The following is a 25,324-nucleotide window of genomic DNA, read 5'->3' as shown; positions in this document are numbered from 1 at the left end:
CACTACGTGGCACAAAGTAAGTACTGAGTGTCATTACTGTTATCACTGGAAAGCTAGCAGTTCCTCACCTACAGGTTCTCAGGGGCCTCTGACCAGTGAAACAGCCTAGAAACAAAAGGAACCTATAGCAGTAAGACTGTTAACATGTGCTGCTCTGTTCCTTCCATTAAGACTATGACTCCATTTTTTCACATCTTCTTTCCTTTTATTGAAAAAAATTTTAGAAAATGGCAGTTGATAAAGGGCACAAACAAATCAACAGGGATATACTAGTGGAAAACATAGACAAAATAAAACTAAAAATGCCATTGGCTTCTTTAATTGGTTAAGAGCACAAAATGTAACAGGCAGAAAGTCTCTTTTAAACAAATTAAAAAGCTGTGGGTTTTTTTCCTCCAATTCTCCCCAAGTCAGATATATACACACCCACAAAAATGGTGTGTGAAGGAAAACTGTCATACACAAGAAGTTGTATCCTGAATTAAGGGAAACAGCTGTTGAAATGGGAATTAACACAATAAAGTCAGCAACAGGTTAACAATTTAAAAAACTGAGTCTTCAAATGCTGCATGGCACAAAGCTATACTATATAAAGTACTGCTAGGTATGAAGGAGGAAGTCTGTACGGTTTTTAGCAAAAATGCTTTTCCAGAAAAGCAAATCAAAACAATGCAATCAGCAGACCAAAGAGGCTACAGCTAGATATCAGAGCTACAACTTCTCACATCTGAGCTAGAAAATTCTATTTACACAGAATGGACTAAAATTTCAAGACAAAACGGACATTTTTTACATTTCTTACTTTATCCATATTAAGTTCTCTGTTTCTTTCTCCCTCACCCCTCAATTCAGCATGATCCAGCCAAAAGATGGCTGCTTTTAGAAGTGGCTATTTTATTTTTCTTTCTGTGGCAAGACTGTCATGAAGCCTGGATATCTCAGGCTCATATGCATCCATGACCAGGGTCCCGCTGTGGTCAAAAAACTTCGCAATGGACTTGGTGAACTCGGCTTCCCGTTGCTGCTTTGTTCTTCCACTGATGAAGGTCAGCTTCAGAGTGTATTTGTCATCGAACCTAAGCAAAGATAACAAATCAAAAACCAAACACAGACATTCAGCCAGTAACAACAGAGCACCAAGTGTTTTTGAAAAATAGGGCTGAGCTGGCTACCAGTGATATAGGGAACATACAGCATTATCCTTTCCAGAAAAAAAAAAAAATTCCAGGGCACCTTCAGGATAGAAGTTCTGGTTCATAGGCGTTGCCATGTCTTCCCTGATTTAATTACTGTGTGCCTCCTTTACCTTGTCATAGATTGTTAAACCACACGGACCATCTTCTCTTCACTGCTGGCCTTTGCTTCGTTGTTATGCTAGAAGGGTATTCCTAGTAGACACTTTTCTCCAGTCTCACCTGATTAGTGAGACTAATTTGTCTATAGCAAACGTTCCCATTTGTTAAGTTCATACTTGGGCATGAACTTTTCTGGGAAAACCTTCCCAAACTGGGTTAGATGTCTTGCCTTTGTCATCCATGCTCCATCAATTAATAGTCAACCCGAATACTGAGTGCCTATCATCTGCTAGGTCTAATGACAGGCTCCTTTGCTGTCAGTGAAATTACCTATTGAAATGATAATTACGTATTTTTGTTCTTCACTAGTCTCAGGGATTCTTTTTTTTTTTTTTTAATTTTCACGTATCACTTGTGAAATTTATTTTTTAAATTTTTTGGCTGCACCATGCAGCATGTGAGATCTTCCCTGACCAGGGATCAAACCTGTACCCCCTACATCGGAAACACGGAGTCTTAACCACTGGACCAACAGGGAAGTCCCTGTCTCAGAGATTCTTGAGGGCAAGGATTTTGTCTTATTTTCTATTCTTAGCTTAGTTTGTTGGGCAATCAAATTTTTATTGATAAATGAAGAACCCTTGTTTTCACAGATGTTCCCCAATTCCAGGCTGCTCAGTCCTTGTTCCCTGTAATCAATCTAGCTCCAGGTTCTACCCTGATCCCAGGCCAGGGATATCTTTTACTACATGAACTCCAGAGATCCCTTAGCTACCTACACCTTAAGGTATCTTGAAGGCTTTTACTATCTCTACTCATTCAAGAGGGTTTATAACATCAACCCCTGGCAGGCTGACATTTCTCCCCGCAACTCCACCTGTTTCTGTCTCCATTTAATTAGGGCATATTCGGTGGACTGTCAGGCTGGTATTATCTTCAGAGGAAGCAGAGGCTTGAGCTTCTGCTTTTTTCTGCATGTTTAAAACAGGAAAAGCACCATCTACTTTTCAGGATCACTGTTATGGTTATAACAGTGCCTATCATTAACCAGTGCTCAAAAAAATCATAGCTCAATAAATTGTTGTCTAGCCAGTTACTTCCAACCTGGATAGCCAGGAGTAAAGGTCCCTGAATATTTTCGACACCTCAAAAATTTTTCTCAAGCTCTGATCAACTGCTGCTAACTGATATCACAGTAATTTTTGGACTTTCGAGCCCAGTTCCATGGCTCTGATGGCAGGACACGATCTAATGCATTTTTTAAAAGTTACTCATTAATTCAACAAATATTTATTCAGGACCAACCATATATGTCAGGCAGTTTTGGATGCTAAGGATATACATCAGTGAACACAACAGACAAATCTGTCTTTGAGACTTTTATTTTGCTGTGTGAGGGAACCAACAATAAAATAAAAATTATGATATTCTTTTAAATATGGAAAGTGTTCACTAAGCAGATGTTTGAGCAGAGCCTAAAGAGGTAAGAGAACAAGCTATCTGGAAAAAGAATATTCCAGGCAGAGGACACAGTAAATGCAAAGGCCCTGAAGCAAGCACGTGCCCAGAATGTCTGAAGAACAGAAAGGAGGCCAATGCAAACAGAACGGAGAGGGAGAGGATAAAAGCCACAGGAGATGCGGAGTGTGTGTCCATGGGTGTGGGGCTGCAGAGAACAGATAAGCATGGACTTCTAAGCTATGCTTAGGATTTCGGTCTTTCTCTACATGAGAGGATTTTGCGCTGAGGATTGAGTTGATCTGCCTGACGTTTTAAAAGGATCATTCTGCCCACTGTACTGGAAAGAGACTGTGGGCAGGGAGAGCAGCTGCAGAGGTCCATTAGGACATTATTACAGTAACCTAATTGAGAGATGATGGCCGCAGTGGAGACAGTAACTGGTTAGAATGAATATAATTAGAAGGTAGAGCTGACAGAATTTGCTGACAACCTATTCAAAGGATTGAGATAGAGGAGTCAAAATGATTCCAGAGTTCTGGTCTGAGTAACTATAAGGATGGAGCTGCCATCTATTTAGATGGGGAAAAGCAGGTTTAGGTAGGGGATAGCAGAGTTAGGTTTTGGATATGTTAATTTTGAGATGCTTTTTAGGATCCAATGTCAAACAGAAAGCTGGGACATAGCTGGAGTTTGGAGAAGGTCTAGGATGAAAATACAGATTTAGAGATCTTCATCATTATAGATGGTATTTAAAGACCTGAAAGTCTGGATAAGATTACACATAGTAAGTGAATATAGACAGAGAAGAGCTGCTAGGAACGAGCACTAGTGGCATTTCAAATTCAGAGACAGGGGATAATGAAGAATCACAGAGGACTCTAAGGAACAGAGACACTAAGATAAGAAGAAAATCAGAAGATTACAGTATCCTACAAGCCTAGTTTAAAAAAAAAAGTTTAACAAGGAGAGAGTGATCCACTGTTCAAATGCTGCTGACAGGTCAAATACAATGAGGAAAGAGAAGTGAAGATAAGCAAATCCAAGAGATGATGGGAGAAGAAAAAAGGGGAGCAGAGAAATGAGAAGACCATGTGAGGAGAATATGTGAAAAGAAAAACAACTTTTTCAGGTGGGAGAAATTACAACATATTTGTATGCCAGAAAGAATAACCAAGCAGAGAGGGAAACATCAAGTAAATGAGAAGGGATAGAATCTAGTGGACAAATGGAGAGGAGGCTTCAGATAGGAACTGAGAAGGAAGGTAGAGTATGATGAGCACTGTGAGTGGGTTAACGATGGGAGAATTCTGACTGCTGCTATCTTCCCGGAAACAAAAGAAGCTGAGAGTGAAATGGGGGAGGAGGGCAAGAGGTTTGAGGATAGAGAAGAAGGTATGAAAGATCCTCTAGGACAGTGAGAGAGTAACCGCACTACAGAAATGCCACGGAATCTAAGCTAGGTAAGGAGGAAGTGAGACAATGAAGAGAAGAGGACCAGGGAAAAGGTGGCAGGCTCAATGGATTATGGATGCCACTGGGGCTGAAGAACTGTTCGGACAAGAGAACAAGAAGGAGATAAACTAGAAAAATATAAAGCAATGGTCAAAGAGTGGGATACTTAAAAATGAAATTATTGAAGGTAATTAGTTATCAGTAATAGCAAGATCTAGGGTATGTCCAGGGAAATAAGTATTTAAGACATGGCAGAAAACAAGATAATCAGAAGAGAGGAAGTAAAACTAAGAGGCCAGAGTACTGGAATAATCATCTACTTGGATACTGAAATCATCAATCAAGCCTTCTGAAAAAAGCTATGTTAAAGAGAGTGCCAATGAGCCAGGAGCCATCTCTAAGGAAAGAGGAGTGAGCCTGTATTTCACTACAACAAGAAGGAACAGAGGTGGCATATTTCCTTTCCACAGGCACCAACAATATGGCAGTTGGTAAAAGTGAGCAGTGAATGTGAAAAAAATCAGAACCCTCATATACTGCTAGTGGAATTGTAAAATGGTGCAGTTGTTTTGGAAAACAGTCTGGCAGTTCCTCAAGCAATTAAAAAAGAGTTACCATATGATCCAGCAATTCCTCTCCTAGGTATATTATATGAGAATTTGTCCACACAAAAACTTGTACATGCATGTTCATAGCAGCATTATTCTTAAAGGCCAAAAGGTGGAAATGACTCAAAGGTCCCTCAACTAATAAACGGATAAACAAAATGTGGTATATCCATGCAATGGAATATTATTTGGCATAAAAAGGCATGAAATATTGATAAGATGGCTGAACCTTGAAAACATTATGCTAAGTGAAAGAAGCCAGTTACAAAAGATCACATATTACACATGATTCCATTCATATGAAATAAACGGAACAGGGAAATGTATAGAGTAGACTAGTGGTTACTTCAGGTTGGGAGAATGAGGGGATAGGGAGATGATTGTTAAAGGGTACAGAGTTTCTTTTGGAGAGGATAAAAATGTTCTAAAGTTGACTGTGGGGGACTTCCCTAATGGCGCAGTGGTTAAGAATCCACCTGCCAATGCAGGGGACACGGGTTCAAGCCCTGGTCCGGGAAGATCCCACGTGTTGCAGAGCGACTAAGCCTGTGCGCCACAACTACTGAGCCTGTGCTCTAGAGCCCACAAGCCACAACTACTGAGCCCGCGAGCCACAACTACTAAAGCCCGCGCGCCTAGAGCCCGTGTTCTGCAACAAGAGAAGCCACCTCAATGAGAAGCCTGCGCACCGCAATGTAGGGTAGCCCCCGCTCTCTGCAACTAGAAAAAGCCTGCGCACAGCAACGAAGACCCTATGCAGCCATAAATAAATAAATAAATAAATAAATAAATAAAAGTTGACTGTGGTGATGGTTGTAAACATCTTTAAAAACACTAGAAACCACTGAACTACTTTAAATAGGTTAACTATGGTATGGGAACTATATTTCAATAAAGCTGTTTAAAAAATACTTAAGTCAGAATGTAAATAATGAAATCAAGATGTTGCTAGGGTCTAGAATTCTGCAACTCTGCTTTAGGGGCCTGGCACAGGGTGCAGATTTATGACAGCTGAGACCAAAATGGCAGCTATGAGTCCTGCCAGGAGATAAGAACTCAGGTGCAACATCAGAATGAAGGTCTGCTTCTCCTTACAGATATCTCCACAAGTTGGTAATGAGAGGCTGTTTGGCATTGATGCTATACTTACCTTCATATATGTGAGTAACTGTACTTAAAATTTGAGAGCCTACTATGTGCTAGGAACTATACCATGTGTTTTTAGGATAGTGACTGAGAGCATGAGTTCAGATGTGGGCTAAATTCACTTTTGGGCTCTATAACCCTGGAATAATTCATTAAACCCTTCGGGCCTGGGTTCTTATCTTTAAAATGGGTTGTTCTAAGGTTTAAATGAGACAGTGCAGTTGCCACAATACCTAGTATATAGTAAATGCTCAACAGATGCCATCTCTCATAACGCTTGGTATACAGTTGACCCTTGAACACTATGGGGCGGGGGGAGGGTGTTAGAAGGTATTAGGGGTGTTGATGCTCTGCGCAGTTGAATATCCATGTGTAACTCATAGTCACTCCTCCATATAGGTGGTTCCTCTGTATCCACAGTTCCGAATCTGCAGATTCAACCAACTGCAGATTGTGCAGTACTTCAGTATTTACTATTGGGAAAAAAAAGCCCATGTATAAGTGGACCCACGCAGTTCAAACCCCTGTTGTTCAAGAGTCAACTATATATACCAGTTGGCATCCTCACAAAAACCGTATGAGTCATTTTTTACTCTATTAAAGCTCAAATAGTTTACCTGTATACCAAAAGTCACACAGCTAGAAAGAGACAAGCTGGAATTTGAACCCAGTTCTAGATACCTAGAAAGACCTGAGGTGTCAGCTGCACAGTTACACCCATTGCTGACTGAATTGTGCTTCTCTGAGTTGCCCAGTGCATTGTTTCAGAGATTCCTGATTGCACAGACTGCAGTCAGGATCACAGAAGACATAGAAGCTAATAGGGTTCTTCAAAGACAACTGACTTCATACCTTTGGCCTTTACAGTTACATATATAGTTTATAGTTCTGCTCTCTAAGTGGCTCAGTTTATTGGCCACAAGGAAAAAGAGAATCATTCTTTATTCTTCCACCAACGTACTTTCTCCCACAGTTTATCCTCAGAGCACTTCTGTGATAATGGAATCTCAGAAGTGCAATACTAAGGAAAACCTTCTAGTTCACAATCCTTTCTTCATTTTATATGACTAGCACTATGATCTGCAAAGAGTAGGCATACAATAGTCTGTTGATAATGACTAACACGCAGAGAAAACCCAACATCAGGATTTAAGAATCTGTGAGGATAGTCATACCTTTTGAGACTGGATGACAGCTGCCAAATATCATCAGGATCCATCCCTGTGGGATCTTTCCTGTGGGCCACGAGAAAGATGCTCTTCTCCTTATATGAGGTATAAATGGTCAGGATCCCCATCATCACAAAATAGGTTCAGATAAAGTTAAGGGGAAAATACACAAACATACACACAAAAGAGAAATAACACAAACTGACAAGCAAGGGCTACAAAAACTTTCATAATGATAGTCCTAAAGAAGACAGTTTTGTCTTGCTATAAAAACACTGAAAATTTAACTATTTCATTTTCATCCTTATGTTTATGCAAGAGAAGCAAGGCTCTCTCTGGTTAGTTCTGCAAAGAACATCTCAAAAAAGAAGAAAGGAAAAAGGTACAGGGCATAAATCAGCTCTCATCTTTTCTGTTCAAGGACAACATATATAAAGAGATCCTCCAACCTAGTTTGTCAAGACTTGTGCTTATTTCTCCATACAATACAAAACCAATAATCACAGTGGATTTGACCACACTCAACCAATTCCAAGGGTCATTAAAAGAGGAAAACTGACTTCAAATTAGTTTACTGTAAGAGTCTCATGCTCTACCAAATGAGCTAGCTGGGTGACTACCACAATTTAGTTTACTATAAGGACAATTACTTCCTCCATACATGTAGGCTTATTATTATACTCAGTTTCTGACAGTATTAACTATCATACTTGAGTACCTGTGTGCCAGAAACTGGCATAAGAGCTTTGTGTACATGCGTCATTTAAATTTTATGAAAGGGACAGGCAGGAAAGTACAGTACAAAGTGTATGAGCTTTGGAGTAAAGCAGTCCTAGATTTGAACTCTGGCTTTTAACCAATGTAACCTTGACAAATTACTCCTTATCCCAAGGCTTAATATTGTCACCTCTAAAATGGGGATAAAACTGACTTTTTAGAATTGTCATGAGATTTGGTGATGGTATATATATTTTTAGTGTACACCACACAGAAGACATTTATAATGGTACTATTATTATGTATAAAAATGACGTGATTATAAAAATGGCAAGATCTTGTTTTGTTTTAAACAAATATAATCAAACAAATGAAATTCCATCAAGGCCATTCTCTTGGGAGGCCATATAACTATAATAAGGTTGCTGTCATTGTTCAAACATCTTTGGAACTCTTTTGAGAACTGTCTCTAGAACCTATGGCATATTCTTTTGAACTGCCTTAATAGTGAAAAAGTTCATACTGGGATGATTTATCTGATACTGTAAGCAGTCAAGGTGCAAATTCTGTGACTATGATTTGAGATCAATTTGGATAATACCACTCTTGATCAGAACCTGCTTCATTCAATGGCTTTCTAACTGCCTCTGAAGAAAAATCCCCGAAGTGGAATTTTTAGAAATATTTCAGGTAGTGGTAAGATTGTTATGAAAAGTAAACTGCCTACCAAAATGATCTGTTTTCAACAACTAGTACATAGCAGTACATAGCAGACATGCAATAGCACGAGGTGGCTATTTAGAATGAGGTAGTCCTATTTAGAATGAGGTAGTCCTATATATACTAATATGGAAAGACATTCAATATATTTTTTACGTTAAAAAGAAAAGTTCAGTATGTATAGATTGACTTGGGGAGGAAGGAGTGGGGACCACAAGAAAACTATCAACATATTTAACTTTATATTCTAAATATAGTATAAAATCTCTCATTTGATCTTTATAATAATTCTAAGTGTGTACTACTCATATTTATAAGTAAGCAGCATTCAAACAGTCTCCAAAAAGTAATTATCACGAAAACAACTTGAAATTTCAAACCCAGGTTCTCTAGCTGATACACAAGCCACACCTATACCTCATGCTCAGTAACTCCCAGTCTAGCCCCTCAGCTTCAAGGAAACCTGACACAGATCTGAACCTCCAAAATCTGATCCTTTCCTAAAACAGGTATACCTTGGAGACATTGCGGGTTTGGTTCCAAACCACCACAATAAAGGAGTGTCACAATAAACTGAATCACACAAATTTTTTGGTTTCCCAGGGCATATGAAAGTTATGTTTACATATACTGTAGTCTATTAAGTGTGTAGTAACATTATGTCTAAAAAAAACAATGTACACACCTTAATTAAAAAAGACTTTATTGCTAAAAAATGCTAACCATCATCTGAGCCTTCAGCGAGCAGTAATCTTCTTGCTGGTGGAGGGTCTTGCCTCAATGTTCAGATGGCTGCTGACTGAGCAGGGTGGTGGTTGCTGAAGGCTGGGGTGGCCGTGGCAGTTTCTTAAAATAAGACAATGAAGTTTGCTGCATTCATTGACTCTGCCTCTCATGAACGACTTCTCTGTAGCATGCAGTGCTATTTCATAGCATTTCACCCACAGAACTTCTTTCAAAATTAGAATCAATCTTCTCTCAAACCCTGCTGCTTTATCAACTAAGTTAATGTAATATTCTAAATCCTTTGTTGTCATTTCAAAAATCTTCACATCTTCACCAGAAGTAGATTCCAGCTCAAGAAACTACTTTCTTTACTCATCCACAAGAAGCAACTCCTCATCTGTCAAAGTTTGATCATGAGATTGCAACAATTCAGTCACACCTTCAGGCTCCACTTCCAATTCCAGTTCGCTTGCTGTTTCCACATCTGCAGTGTCTTCCTCCACTGAAGTACTGAACCCCTCAAAGTCATCCATGAGGGATGGAATCAACTTCTTCCAAACTCCCGTTAATGTTTGATATTTTGTCTGCTTCCCATGAGTCACAAATGTTCTTAATGGCATCTAGAATTGTGAATCCTTTCCAGAAGGTTTCAATTTACTTTGCCCAGATCCATCAGAGGAATCACTATTTATGGCAGCTACAGCATTACAAAGTGTATTTCTTAAATAATAAAACCTGAAAGTTGAAATTACTCCTTGATCCATGGGCTGCAAAATGGATGTCATGTAGCATGCATGAAAACAACATTAATCTTAGTGTACATGTCCATCAGAGCTCTTGGATGACCAAGTGCATTGTCAATGAGTAGTAATATCTTGAAAGGAATCTTTTTTTCTGAGTAGTAGATCTCAGCAGTGGACTTAAAATATTCAGTAAACTATGTTGTTAAGCAGATGTGCTGTCATCCAGGTGTGCTGTTGCCCAGACTTTGTTGTTCCATTTATAGAGCACAGGCAGAGAAGATACAACATAATTCTTAAGGGCCCTAGGATTTTCAGAATAGTAAATGAGCAAGGACTTCAATTTAAAGTCACCAGCTGCATTAGCCTCTAACAAGTGAGTCAGCCTGCCCTTTGAAGCTTCTCTCTAGCTATGAAAGTCCTAGGTGGCACCTTCTTTCAATATAAATCTGTTTCACCTACACTGAAAATCTGTTGTTTAGTATATATAGGCACCTTCATTAATTATCTTAGTCAGATCTTCTGGGTAACTTGCTGCAGCTTCTACATCAGCACTTGCTGTTTCACCTTGCACTTTTATGTTATGGAGATGGCTTCTTCCCTTAAACCTCATGAGCCACCCCATGTGAGCTTCAAACTTTTCTTCTGCAGCTTCCTCACCTCTCTCAGCCTTCTTGGTATTGAAGAGAGATGGCACCTTATTCTGGATTAGACTTTGGCTTAAGGGAGTCTTGTAGCTGGCTTGATCTTCTATTCAGACCACTAAAACTTTCTCCATATCAGGATTCAGGCTGTTTCATTTTCTTATCATTCATGTGTTCACTGGAGTAGCACTTTCAATTTCCTTCAAGAACTTCTGCTTTGCATTCACAACTTGGGTAACCGGCACAAGAGTCCTAGCTTTTGGCCTATATCGGCTTTCAACACACCTTCCTCACTAAGCTTAATCATTTCTAAGCTTTTGATTTAAAGTGAGAGACATGTAACTCTTCCTTTCACTTAAACTCTTAGAAGCCACCGAAGGGTTATTAATTGGCCTAATTTCAATATTGCTGTGTCTCAGGGAATAGGGAAGGCCCAGAGGAGGGAGAGATGGAGAGATGGCTGGTCTGGAGCAGTGAGAACACACACAACATGTATCAATTAAAATGTTAGTTGTCTTACATGGGTGTGGTTTGTGGTGCCTCGAAAAACAATTACAATAGTAAAATCAATGATCACTGATCACAGATCACCATAACAAATATAAGGATCATGAAAAAGTTTGAAACACTCTGAGAATTACCAAAATGTGACAGAGATACAAAGTGAGCAAATGCTGTTGGAAAAATGGCGCCGACAGACCTGCTCAACACACAGGGTTGCCAAAAACCTTCAATTTGTAAAAAAAAAAAATAATGCACTATCTATGAAGCACAATAAAGCAAAGTGCAATCAAGTGAGGTATACCTATACCCTGGAATGAGTGGCTTGAAGCAACCTGGTCTAATGGGTTAAGTTCTAGGCTAGAAATGAGAAGAGCTGGGTCTCACTATTCCTTTGTGTTTTCCTATTAGGTGCTCACACTTGGATTATAACCTCTACATTAATAACTAAACAGAATCAAAGATAAAATAACTGCACTGAATCTAAAATATCAATGATAATTATGACATAAATTTACAGATGCTCACATTTCATAATGTTAAATCCTAACATGAGCAGGCCCCAAGATGAAAGTTTGCTTTTTGTAAGGAGCAGAGAAGAGTATCAGTAGGGATTTTAAAAAACTGTCAGTTGAAAACAAACCCGAGCTTAAAGGATATGATATAACGCACAAAGCCAAAACAGGTTTGGACTCTGGAAAGGGGTGCATATAATCCCAAATCAAAGCCACTATGGCGAAGAAACAGGAGATGGTACAGATGGTGAGGCGACCGTCAATTAGACCAAAATTCTCCACATACTTGTACTTTTCCAGAAGTACCTAGTGAGAAGAAGAAGGAAGCAAGCTAATAGGAATACCTCCCTCTTTGTATCTGCTTTTATTCTTAATTTCCATGATGAAAGTTATGTTAATCATATAAATGACCAAGTTGTTATCTCCAATCAGAATTTTGCCACTCCGAGCAAAAAAAAGATTCAACCTGTTTACAAAGATCCCAGAGAAAAAGTTCATCAACTTCTCATACATTTTTTTTTTTTAAATCCTCATCTTCTTCCCTAGAATGAAGCTAAACTTTTCTTTTCCCTTTTAAAATACAGAGATGACCCATCATGGCTGAATGTCCTATATTCCCTCAACCCTCTTGCCTCTAGGCTAATTAACCTCAAAAATGATAGATTACCAGCTTTCTGGAATTCAAAAATTAGAGACTCTGAAGAGAAATTTGAGGTAACTAACAATTATATTTTAACACCTGTTCCCCTATATACAGTGCAAGGATTTTAGAAAATGCTTTCTGGTTCAATTCGTAACACTGAAGACTAAAGTCATTCTAAGTCATAGAAGGAAAAAACCCTGCAAGAGATGTGCCGTCAGCTGTCTACATACTAACAGGCTCCCCGCTCCCCACCCCCAAAGGAGGTACCTTTTTGGCAGAATCATCCAAAGAATTTTTCACAGCTGATCCATCCCATTTGTCAATTTTTACAGGCTTATCATCAATCTTCCACTGTAAAACAAACAGATAAGTTGTGCGTTAAGAGATACGGCATCTTACTAAAAGTAAAATGAACTACTTCCTTAAGAGCATTCTCAAGTATATATAACATTTATTCTCTCTTCTGATGTTGGACAGCTAAAAGACAAGACACTTGAAAATGAAGTTGAAGGAGACTAGGTCACTAGAATCAGGTGGTACTTGTATGATGTTGCCAGTCTCCATGCTAGAAAGTCAAATGTACAAGGCCAAAACCAGAACACTTACGTAGGCTGCAGAGACTACAGTGTGAACTCAAATATCCCATCCCCATTTTACTAAAATGTGGGAATAGAAAGGAATTGCACTTGTTCATCCTTTCATTCTGTGACCACAAAACCCAGACAATATACATCCATGAACTTTCGGATGCTAACAAAATGACGAAGGTCTCCTTTAATACATTTTTGTCTGCTAACAACTTTTATATTTTATCAGCATGTCTTAACTGTAGGAAAACAGCAAATCCAGTGTAGTCTGTTGGAAAGAACATTTTGAACTGAGTCCTATCACCAGTTAGGTACATGACTTTGTTCTGACTGAGAACAAGTTCAGAGATGCTGCATACGAGAAATAAAGATGGAACAAACATCTGTAAAACGTGAGAAGATTTTAAAGGACTGTAGAAATACAATTCATCAAACTTAATTTTTTGATTCTATATACTATTACACAAAAAAGAAAAACTATTCTGTGAAGTTTGTTGGGGGAAAAAACATGAACTAAAACAGTCATACCTCAAGTGATTAAAACTCAAGCAAGGCCTTTCCCCTTTGTGTCTCATAAAAACAAGAATTTTCTTTGAGAAAATTACTAGTGGAAGCATGTTGTAATAATGATTCTCATAGCCTGCCAGCCTACAAATCAAACATGACACTTAATTTTAAAAATACAAATTGAACCAAGAAGAAATTCACAGGCTATCTAGCTAAATAGCTCACTTACACTTAGTTTAGTAAATCCCATTTTGACAATAGCAAGCAAAAGAAAGAACTTGTACAGCCAGAATCCATAACAGAATTTGAATTATTTGTGAATCAAAGTCATTAAAATTTTTTGGCTCGTTCCAAAAAAAAGAAAATTATGTTCTCATAGAAACCCAGCCACACATCACTACCTGCAGTGCATCACAGAAAAGAAACTTGCCTCTACAATTCAGAGGATAACTTCTTGGCAATTTGGGGGGATAAAACACAGAAGAAGCCATTACAAAATATGCTAAAATAGTCTCAGCTCTAACTCCACTGGTACCTAGAAGGATCTTCAGTAAGTGGAACAGGAACATTTCCAGTGAATTACATAAACAAGAAAGTTTATAATTGATTTCTGAAGAGATAGGAGCATCATCCATTCTGTGTATATGAAAAACCTTAGCCTATATCAAAGCAAATACCACCTCTGCTGTAGTACAGAGACACATCTGGAAAAAAGGCAGGAGGATGGACATTTTCTATCATTCTCAAAAACTGCCCATCAACTGAAATGTATGATACTGGTCATGTACCCTCTATTGCTATTCAGGGTATTTTAAAAACTATCTTCTCTTCCTCACTCTTCTCTTCCTCAACCCTAAGTGCAAATTACCTTCCTTTTGTAAGGATGTGGTAACTCTGCACACAATTCTTCTTCCCCTCATTCCCTCCTGTGTATTATAGATATGTGTATATTGAGCACAATCAACAATCACAAGTATTGACTTATTTAGTTATTATTTGCACCAACATCATATATATATATATATATATATATATATATACACACACACACACACGGTTTAAAGAGTTCTGTAAGTTATAAAAAAAAACAGCAGTCCTGCTTCCCCTCCCCTTAAGACTCTTTCTATTGTCATTTTCCACTCCCCAGAGACAGGCACTAATTTCAACTCCTTTGGCTGATTTTTTGGGTATCCACATCTCTGGGGGGAAAAAAAAAGTTTATATTATTATTTTCAGTTCTCAGCATTAAGTCTATTGACTTTTCACCATGAAAGATGAGATTTAACCACTTCATCCCCTGCCACTTTCACATTTATTTTTCCAGCTCCTCCCTCACCATCTTTTTAATATAGTTATAGTAGATCAATATTGATTTGGTCTTATACCTTAGTTTTTGCTAGATCATTATTTGGAGTTTACAATATGACCATAAATGCTATTCACAGATGAGTCATGTATATTAGGATTATTTTTTCTTTCCTGCATAGCTTTTTGCTTTTCTTGGAGCTACTATTGTTTTTGTTGCTGTTTTTAATCATACAACGTATTTCTCACCAATATATTCTCAAATTCTTCCTCAATTGTTTAACTCTCCTTTCAATATTTGCAATCATATTCAGCATTCTGTGAATTTCATCTTCCTGGAGAAATCTCTCTTGGAGCCTTCGGGACTGCTTCAATCTGGGTGGATTTCTTTCCAGTCCTGCTGTATTAACTGTCATCCTGGAATCTCCCTTTACTATGACCGGGGGGGTTCCCTTAACCTCCTCTTGGGCTAATTCTCCTTTTCTTAGATACCATGTCTTACTCTTTTCTTGGTTTACTTATTCCAGCCTCTGTCCATCATCTCCACCCTCCTCCCGCCACCCAAATTCATAAGTTGAAATCCTAAACCACAATGTGATGGTATTAGGAGGTGGTGCCTCTGGGAAGTAATTAGGTCATGAGGGTAGAGCCTTTGTGAAAGGGATTAGTGCCCTGATAAAAAGACATGAGAGAACTTGCTTTTACTCTGTTTTAACCATGTGAGGATACAAGAAAGTTGTCTGTAACCAGTTAAGAGGGCTGTCACTAGACCCAACCGTTCTGGCACCCTGATCTCAGACCTCCCACCCTCCAAAACTGTGAGAAATAAATTTTGGTTGTTTAAGCTATCTAGTCTATGGTATTTTTGTTAGAGCAGCCCAAACTGACTAGCATCCTCCTTTTACAGATAACACTAAGGGTTTAAGAAATTTGCCCAAGGTGAAAGCTAGGAAGTGGTAAAGCTGGGACTCAATCAAGTTTTCATAATTTCAAAACCTGTGCTCTTTCATTATTCTACACTGCTTCCCACAAAATATAAGGAAAGGAATTATTAGCCATAAAAACAAAAGGACACAGACCCCTGAAATGACAGCCATACAAAGTATCTTGATTCTTATCTAATAAGTTATAGTTAATAACAAAAAAAATCTTAAAAAGATTTTAATCTTGAATATGCCAATAAAACCTGCAGGATACACAATATTTGGAATTTTCCATTTTCCTCCATTTAAAACCAACTGCTATTTGACTGAAAATATAGTTCAAAAAAAGGCCTATCTTAAAGAAATTACTTCCCTGCCACTATCAACATAAAACACTTTATCAAACCAGCACACTGATGCCAGACCTGGATGACGAACCATACACAAAAATTATGCATTTGATGGCTTTGATAGAACATTACAAAGACTTACTTCAGTTATTCTCCACTGCAAATTTGAATAATAAAAAGATTTTAGTAGCAGTGAAAACAGAAGTAAAGTTATGCAGTGATAAAGATCTCAGTGGATTGGTTCATAAAGTTCCTTAGCTTGACAACTGGGCAGTAAGACTCAAAGGATTCCTCAATTCACACTGAAGAGATGAAGGATTCCAGAAGTGAGCTGTGCCAATGGAAGGACCCTGCTCTGATTTTAAAAGAACTGAACATGGCTCTAAGAAAAATTAATAAACCTTTTTTCTCTCTTCTTTGGTCTCTCTCAGTTTACAAAGTGGATGTAGGCTGCAAAGGGGGAAGGTAGTAGGAGATGAGGCACATGACAGAGGGAGCATATTCTAGATGGCCTTATTTACTAGGCTAGGGGACTTGGGACCTTATTCTGAAACAAGCAGTGGAGAATATTTTAAGCAGGTGAACAACACAATCAAACTTATATTTTTTAAAAAAGTCATTTTTAGTGGCAACCTAGCAGATGGTCTGGAGGGGAGTAAGACTGGAGATAAACACATCAGATGGGGTCTGATTTAGATGCAGGGCCTGAATTAGAGCAGCAGCAAGGGGATGAAAGGGGATTATTTATGAGGTAGAACTGGCAAGACTTAACATCAGACTAGTTATAAGAAACATGAAAGAGAGAAGATAGAGATGACCATTCTACTAGAATTCTGGCTTAGATAACTCTCTGAGCTGCCATATTGTTTTCCAAGAGAAGGAACAGAGGAGGAAAAAGGAGAAATACCCATTTGTATATGATGAGTTTGAGATGTTTAAGCTCTACAGTTACATTGATTTCAGAATTTTCTAAACCAAAATAAGATTATGAAAATTGATGGCAGACTCAGAAGCTGAAATACTTTTTGAGTTGGAAATATGCACCCCTACCTCCCATATGCACTTATTTGGGAAAAGATCAGAAAGCAGTAAGTTTAAAATAAGGAAAAAATGTTCAATTTGGGGAGCAAACGATGTCTGTCTTGAGAATGCTTACTATCATCTAATTTAGATTCCAATTCAGAAATACCAGGATATCTCAAAGAGAGTATTATAGCTCCTGGCAACATACTTAATCTTCAATTTCCATCTATTTTTTATAAAAATGGGCAAGAAATACTGCAAAGAAAATTACTTGCTTAATAGTGGCTTATTATTGGCTACAGTTATCACTGGAGTTAAGTTGGAAGTTAGAAATGACCACACGATAATTATGAGCATGAGTATTAGTGGCAACACCAGAGTAACTGGAGGTAAGTAGACTGGCTCTGGCTACTTAAGTCTAATACACCTAACAGATATCAAAGTGGAGATGACAAGTAAGCATTTAGACATATAAATCTGGGCTCAGAGGAGACGTCCAGGTTGTAAATATAAATGTGGAAGTCATCAACTTAAAGATGGAATTTAAGCCATGACACTGTTTATCTCCTTGGGATGAGTGTACATGGAGAGGGCCAGGGGCTTGCTGATATTTACAAGTCAGAAGAAAAAATAACAACCGTAAAGACAGATAAGTGGAGAAGGAGGAAACCCAGGGCACATGGTGTTCTAGAAGCCACATAAAGATAATATTTCAAGAAAGAAGTGATCGATGAGTCAAATACTCAAGGCCAGGTAATAAGAAAAACCACCACTGAGATTTGACAAGACGGAGGTCAGTACAGAGAAATGGTGCAGGCAACAGCTAAAGAAGGGACTTGGGCTGATAGAGGTTGTTAAAACCTTTGATACCACTGTGTATATAGTGGTAAATAGTTTAAAAAAATAATAGTTTGAAGCTTTAAAGGTTACTCAATAAACCCTGTAAAAATAAAAAGAATGTTTTTAAAATTGAGATCTAATTCACATATAAAACGCACCATTTAAAAACGTACAATTCTGGCCTTCCCTGGTGGCACAGTGGTTAAGAATCTGCCTGCCAATGCAGGGGACACGGGTTTGAGCCCTGGTCTGGGAAGATCCCACATGCCACGGAGCAACTAAGCCCGTGCACCACAACTACTGAGCCCACGCGCCTAGAGCCTGTGTTTTGCAACAAGAGAAGCCACCACAATGAGAAGCCCGCACTGCAACAAAGAGTAGCTCCCGCTCACCGCAACTAGAGAAAGCCCGCGCAGCAACAAAGACCCAACGCAGCCAAAAATAAATAAATTTATTTAAAAAATAAATAAAAATGTACAATTCAGTGGTTTTTATTATAGTCACAAGGTTGTGCAATCATCACCATCTAACTCCAGAACATTTTCATCACCCCCAAAAGAGACCCTATTCCCATAAGCAGTCACTCCAATTACCACCACCCCACCCCCAGCCTTGGCAACCACTAATCTACTTTCTGTTTGCATGGATCTGCCTATTCTGGACATTTCATATCTATGGAATCATATAATATGTGGCCTTTTGTGACTGGCTTTTCTCACTTAGTATAACATCTTCAAGGTTCATCCATGTTGTAACGTGTGTCAATATTTCATTCCTTTTTATGGCCAAATAATGTTCTACTGCATGGATATACCACACTTTTATGGGTTGCTTCCACCCTTTGGCTATTGTGAATAATGCTGCTACGATCATGTGTACAAGTTTTTGTGTAGACACACATTTTCAATTCTCTTGAGTTTATAACTAGGAGTGGGATATACTGAGCCATATGGTAACTCTTCTTAACTTTCATCATTTTACATTTCCATCAGAAATGTAGGAGGATTCCAATATCACTACATCTTCACCAATAATGGTTATTTTTCTTATTTTATTATAGCCATACTACTGGTATCTCATTGTGTTTTTTTTTTAATTTTGAACAACTTACCAGCCATTATTGTAATCTTTTTTTTAATGATAGTATTTTTTTAAATTAATTAATTAATTTATTTATTTTTGGCTGTGTTGGGTCTTCGTTTCTGTGCAAGGGCTTTCTCTAGTTGTGGCAAGCGGGGGCCACTCTTCATCGCAGTGCGCGGGCCTCTCACTATTGCGGCCTCTCTTGTTGCGGAGCATGGGCTCCAGACGCGCAGGCTCAGTAGTTGTGGCTCACGGGCCCAGTTGCTCTGCGGCATGTGGGATCTTCCCAGACCAGGGCTCGAACCCGTGTCCCCTGCATTGGCAGGCGGACTCTCAACCACTGCACCACCAGGGAAGCCCCTCATTGTGGTTTTGATTTGCATTCTCTAATAGCTAATAGTGTTGAGCATCTTTTCATGTGCTTGCTGGCCATCTGTATATCTTCTATGGAGAAATGTCTATTCACATCCTTTATCGTTTTTTTTGCTTTTTTTAAAATCAATGTTGGGGAAGCAATGACAGGTTCTTTTTTTAAAAAAAATTATTTATTTATTTATTTATTTTTGGCTGCACTGGGTCTTCATCACTGCACGTGGGCTTTCTCTAGTTGCAATGAGTGGGTGCTACTCTTTGTTGCAGTGTGCAGGCTTCTAATGGCAGTGGCTTCTCTTGTTGTGGAGCACAGGCTCTAGTAGTGCAGCCTTCAGTAGTTGTGGTGCATGGGCTCAGTAGTCGTGGCTCGTGGGCTCTAGAGCGCAGGCTTGGTAGTTGTGGCACATGGGCCTAGTTGCTCCGCGTCATGTGGGATTTTCCCGGACCAGGGATAGAACCCATGTCCCCTGCGTTGGCAGGTGGACTCTTAAACACTGCACCACCAGGGAAGTCCGACATCCTTTATTCTTTTAAAAACTGGTTTGTCTTTTTATTATCGAGTTGTAAGATTCTTTATATAGTTTAGATACTAGACCCTTACCAGATATGATTTGCAAACATTTTCTCTCATGCTGTGGACTGTCTTTCCACTTTCTTGATAATGTCCTTTGACACGAAAAGGTTTTTAATTTTGATTAAGTCAAAAATGAGTTTTGAGATGCTTTTAAAGTTTAGTTTGCAAAACAGTATTAAAAGCCTGCATCTTGTTTCTTTAAACACAAACACACATATCACAGTACTGCCATAAGACTGTTCACCCTCTTTGTCAGAGCTGGGTTAGGGTACAGGCATACCACCCTGTTCGAGTCTGGCAAGCTAAGATCCCATCGAAGAGAGCAAAAGAGTATATATGACCTGTCTAAGGACACACGTTGGTGGGTGACAAAGCCAAGGCTTCAACCTAGGTCTTCCAACCTCAAAAACAGATGCTCTTTCCACTACTACATTAGCTAGCACATGGTCTGCTCCAGTATGAGAGGCAATGTACTAAGTAAGGTAAGAGTACTGGATTAAGAGCTGGGAAGCCAGGTTCTGGAATTGTAACTAACTTGCTGTGTGCTCTTGGACAAGTTGCTTCATCTTCCCCTCTCCAACTGTGTCCATGTCTATAAAATGAGGAGGCTGAACACATGAACTTCAAGGTCTCCTCATTATAAACATTTTAGAGAAATCACTATTGATTAAGCAGAATAGTTAAAAACCAAACAAGAAAAAAACCCCTTAGTTCTCAACCTGGATGTAACTGTTAAAATGTAGAGGAAATAAATAAATAAACAGCTATGTGTGAAAACATGCAGCTGTCCAGGCCCCAGCCCCAGAGAATCTGATTCAGGTCTGGGATGAGGTCCAGAAATCTGTATTTTTAACTAAAACCCCAAGAGCGTCTGATGTAGACAGTCTTCATATGTTATAAAAAATATTATCTAAGGAAGCTGAAATCCAGAGTAACAAGCTAGTTAGTGGCAGCTATACATGTTTTGCTGAGTGCTTACTATGTGCCAGAAACCACTTTTTAAGGTAAATACTATTATTATCGCCACTTTACAGATGAGGAAACTGAGATACAAAGAGATTTATTAACTTGCCCAAGAACATATATCTGTTAAGTGGCAGAGCAAGGATTCAAAGCCAGCCAGCCAGCCTGGCTCCAGAACCTATGTTCTCAGCTACTAAGGTATAAAAGCTGTACTTTAAGATCAGGTTGACAGTTCAGCCAGGAGACAGAAATCCACGTATGAAGTTAAAAGGGCCTGGATATAACTTCTAGAAAGCATGGTTTAATACCACATGTCAATTTTAATAGCCAAAACAATTTTAATAGTCAAAAGAAATCCAGCCAGGAGACAGAAATCCAACTATGAGGTTAAAAGAATTTGGATATAGTTCTGGAAAGCATGCTTTAATGCCACATGTCAATTTTAATAGCCAAAACAAATAAAGCAAACAATTTTTATAGCCTGCTACGTAGAACAAAATGCTTTGATGTATTTTGGGAAAAATAACTTACTGCAATGATCTAAGTTATTCTGTGATGGAAGCTGGAAGGTTATATTTGCATACCTATCTTTAAGATCAGGAAACTAAAATTGCTTTGTTCTCAAAGTCAGTTTCATAGAAGCAGAAACTCACATCTGCTTAGGGAAAACTACAAGCACATTTGCATCTCTGTTACATTTCTTCATGGCAAGTAAAACCAAAGCTGCAAGAAATAAAATAAAAACCCTCCAAAAAATCAAGACAAATCAAATTAAAGAAACTGTAAGGTAACAGCCTCTCATTCCCACAGAGCAAAAGCTTCTCTATTCATTCAGCTCCTGCTCCACTGAGAGTAACATTTTTTCCCCATTTTCTCTTCCACAGTACCCTCAGTTTTCAGACAAATAGAGGCATCATCCTCTAAGGCAGTTTCTGAAGACTGGGGTGGCGGATCTGAAGTTTTTTCTCTGCTAAATTCAATGCTGCAAGTATTTATTCTGTGTTGATCACTATAGAGAACGTCTCATGGGAAACCGGACAAATTGGTAGAACAATATAAAACAGTATGTCATATTAAGTGACAGCTTAATTCCCATGTGCAATAAATGCCAGAGACTTCGGAGGAAAAACAACTCAATGTAAGGCTGAAATGAAGCTCTCCAAGAAAAAGCACCTAAACAGCTCCTGACTTATTTTCTCTCTCCTCGGCACCTCACTTCTTAGTTAATTCTGCCAAGTGCTCCTTTCTGAGGCGTTTTATCTATCTCTGCTACTCAAGTTAGGGTTCCCCTCACCTTATCATTCTATTTTTATAGCCCTGTACAAAGAACATTCACCAATATTATGACTTAATATTTACAAAAAAGCCTGCAATATGCATGGGCATCCACAATGTACACATAAGGAAATTTAAGTTCAGTGATATCATAACTTATCCAAGACCATGTAGTTTTTAATATGCTGCACTAGAACTCAAACTTGTCTTTCTTTTTATATTAAACCCCATATACTAGTATGGTATGAGGCCTTATTAGAAGACTTCTAATTTCTACCACTCCAAACTATTTGAATAACTTTTCTAAAACCACTTTATATATTAGGCTCAAAAACCTTCAACAGGCTTCCTTCTTACTTCTACTTCAAGCAATCCATGCCCTTCTTCATCTGATTCTACCTACTTGTCATTACAGGTCTCTTAGAGCAGCGGTGCCCAACCTTTTTGGCACCAGCGACCAGTTTTGTGGAAGACGATTCTTCCACAGACTGTGGTGGGTGCACGGGGAAGGTTCAGGCAGTAATGCGACCGATGGGGAGCGACAGATGAAGCCTTGCTCGCTGGCACCCCATTCCTGCCGTGCGGCCCAGTTCCTAACAGGAACTGGGGGTTGGGGACCCCTGTCTTAGAGAACAGTCAGTCAACTCAGTACCTGAGAAACATCAGGCACCGTGTACCTTTGTTCAAGGACATTCTTAACTCGTATGCCGTCTGTCTCTCTCTGTCTCTCTCTCAAAATAAGGTCCCAGTTCCACTCTCAAACATGAGGTCTTTCCCTAGGGCTCTCATCTCCGTCTCAATTAGATCTCAGGGATCAGTCTCTCACTTTAACTTCTGTAAAAAGTACACAAGTGAATACCAAATAGTTTTATGTTTAATATTTTGGGTACCTCATGTCCTATACTCAGCTATACTGAGTACTTTCTGACAGTAGGATTCTCGATTTTTTTCCTCTGCCATCACACCTCTGTATTAGATACTATAGGTTACAGAGATCATTAACGTATATCATCTCATTTGATTCTCCCCAAAACCCTAATATTTCAGGTGAAGAAAGGGAAGCTTGGGCTTCCCTGGTGGCGCAGTGGTTGAGAATCTGCCTGCTAATGCAGGGGACACGGGTTCGAGCCCTGGTTTGGGAAGATCCCACATGCCACGGAGCAGCTGGGCCCGTGAGCCACAATTGCTGAGCCTGCGCGTCTGGAGCCTGTGCCCCGCGACGGGAGGGGCCGCGATAGAGAAAGGCCCGCGCACCGCGATGAAGAGCGGTCCCCGCACCGCGATGAAGAGTGGCCCCCGCTTGCCGCAACTGGAGAAAGCCCTCGCACGAACCGAAGACCCAACACAGCCAAAAATAAATAAATAAATAAATAAATAAATAAATAAGAAAATCCTTAAAAAAAAAAAAAAAAGAAAGGGAAGCTTGGTGAGGTTAACTGACTTGCCAGTCTTCATACAGTTTAAAACTAGCAGATCTACGTCCAAGCCCAAATCTTATGACCCCCAAACACAGGTTCTTCCAAAACACACTGATGCCGTACACTTTTCAGTAATCACTGCCTTAGCAGACTGTCCATGCTTAATGTTTGCTGGTGATGATCCAAGTGGAGCAAAGAGCAAGAGCACTCAATGGGACAGAATGAACATAGGCCGTGAGGTGTTCACCCAGCAGGAAGGCAGGATCTGTGTATGAAAATGACCATCAATTCTCAACACTTTCACATACCTTGGAGCGATTCACCATCCCAACTCCCAGAACATGTTCCTATCTCTTAAAAAGGGTTAAGAGTGTGAGAACCATGTAATTCAAAACCAATGACACCCAAAAAGAGAAGCAAAAAGATCTGGATCCAAACCCCTCGATATGATCATGTATTCATTTCTTAAGCACCTACCATGTGTTAAGCACAAAGAAGTCTGAAAGCTGTTTCCAATTAAAGTAAACAATCCTGACTATTTACTATGTTAAAGACCCCATGCTTAACATTTCTCATCAAACTGGCTTAGGGCCCTACAATGAGAGAACTGGAAGGAACCTTAGGGTAAAGGCTAAGTCCCTCATTTTACAGATGAGGAAACAAAACACAGGGAGAACAAGCACATTTCAAGGTCACACAGCTAATCAGAGGCAGAACCAGTACTAGGACCCAGACCTACACGCAACTGTTTCTCTCAAGATGCTATGCAAAGGGTAAGAAGGGCCAACCCAGGAAAAGAATTTTCCTTTTTTTTCCTTTTCTTTTAAGCCCTTGTTGTTAGGACCACATTAACACAAACAAACAAAAAACAAAACAAAAAAACACAACTGGATGGGTGGAGAGGGAGAAGAGGTAAACCTGAGCAGGCAGCAAGCTCATGAATACGAGTCACCTAGGGCACTTGGTGGCAGGCGTGAGGGGGGAGGGAAGGATGGGGGAGGGTGAAGAAGGAGACAGGAAAAAAAGATAAATCTTAAAGGCTTCCTGTCAGCGCGTAGGGGAAGTCAATACTCGAAGCTCTGTATTCGGGGTACCGAGATAAAACGCCTAGAAACTTCAGTAAGCAAAAGGCCAAGAGCACTCTAGAATCTGTAGCAGCACACAAGTGTGGCGGTCGTGATGGGGAGATTGGAGACTAATGACTTCGAACAGCGGCTTTCATTCAGTCAGGATTCACATTTCCCTATCGGTAAAATGGGCACATTCAACAGTGGCCCCAGCACCACCAAGGAAAAGCGATGGCCGCACTGAAATGTGAGAATAATCGAATATTCCTAAGAAGCTGTAGTGGCCGGCATTAAGGACCAAACACTTCCGAAAAGAAAAGAAGTCCTAAAAAGGAGAGAGCCCGGGTTTGAGGTGTGTAGGGAGCGGACTACAAGCGCCCGTAGGGCTCCCACGGTGGGCCAGACGAGAACTCCCCCTGGGAAGCCGCAGAAGGGGGGCGAGGATAGGAACGGGGGCGAGGATGGGAAAGGGGGCTCGCCGCCTCCCGGGCGTCCCCAGGCCTCGCCTGCCCCCAAGAACCGACTTCTCACCTTGTCCAGCAAGCCGCTGCGGCTACTGCCTGTCCCACAGCTGGAACCACTGCCAGCCCCACTACTGCCTCCGCCACCTCCGGTTCTCCCACCCTGAGCAGCCGCCGCCGCCATCTTTCTTGCTTCTGCGTCTCTCTCCCCTCCTACTTGTCCGAAGCCGATTGGCTGG

General features: G+C 39.7%; 1 protein-coding gene across 1 annotated transcript; it reads right to left on the bottom strand.

Moving 5' to 3' along the window:
- Positions 1 to 291: 291 nt before the first annotated feature.
- Positions 292 to 25,305, bottom strand: SPCS2 (signal peptidase complex subunit 2). The gene is made up of 5 exons (XM_057553461.1): positions 25,156 to 25,305; positions 12,605 to 12,688; positions 11,841 to 12,000; positions 7,138 to 7,273; positions 292 to 1,076 (listed from the first exon to the last, which is right to left on the bottom strand). The coding sequence occupies exons 1-5, from the start codon at positions 25,267 to 25,269 to the stop codon at positions 890 to 892; spliced, it is 681 nt and encodes a 226-aa protein (XP_057409444.1). The 5' UTR covers positions 25,270 to 25,305; the 3' UTR covers positions 292 to 889.
- Positions 25,306 to 25,324: the final 19 nt, after the last annotated feature.

Source organism: Balaenoptera acutorostrata, chromosome 9 (genome assembly GCF_949987535.1).
Source record: "Balaenoptera acutorostrata chromosome 9, mBalAcu1.1, whole genome shotgun sequence".
Taxonomy (NCBI): domain Eukaryota; kingdom Metazoa; phylum Chordata; class Mammalia; order Artiodactyla; family Balaenopteridae; genus Balaenoptera; species Balaenoptera acutorostrata.
The sequence above is the reverse complement of the archived record's forward strand: the minus strand, read 5'-3'. Positions and strand labels throughout refer to the sequence as shown.

Excerpts from the sequence above, each read along its gene's own strand:
- SPCS2 (XM_057553461.1), bottom strand. The coding sequence starts at position 25,269 with ATGGCGGCGGCGGCTGCTCAGGGTGGGAGAACCGGAGGTGGCGGAGGC. Across the intron at positions 12,689-25,155 it reads GCAGCGGCTTGCTGGACAAG|TGGAAGATTGATGATAAGCC; the intron begins GTGAGAAGTCGG and ends TTTGTTTTACAG. Across the intron at positions 1,077-7,137 it reads CTGTCATCCAGTCTCAAAAG|GTTCGATGACAAATACACTC; the intron begins GTATGACTATCC and ends ATCTTTGCTTAG.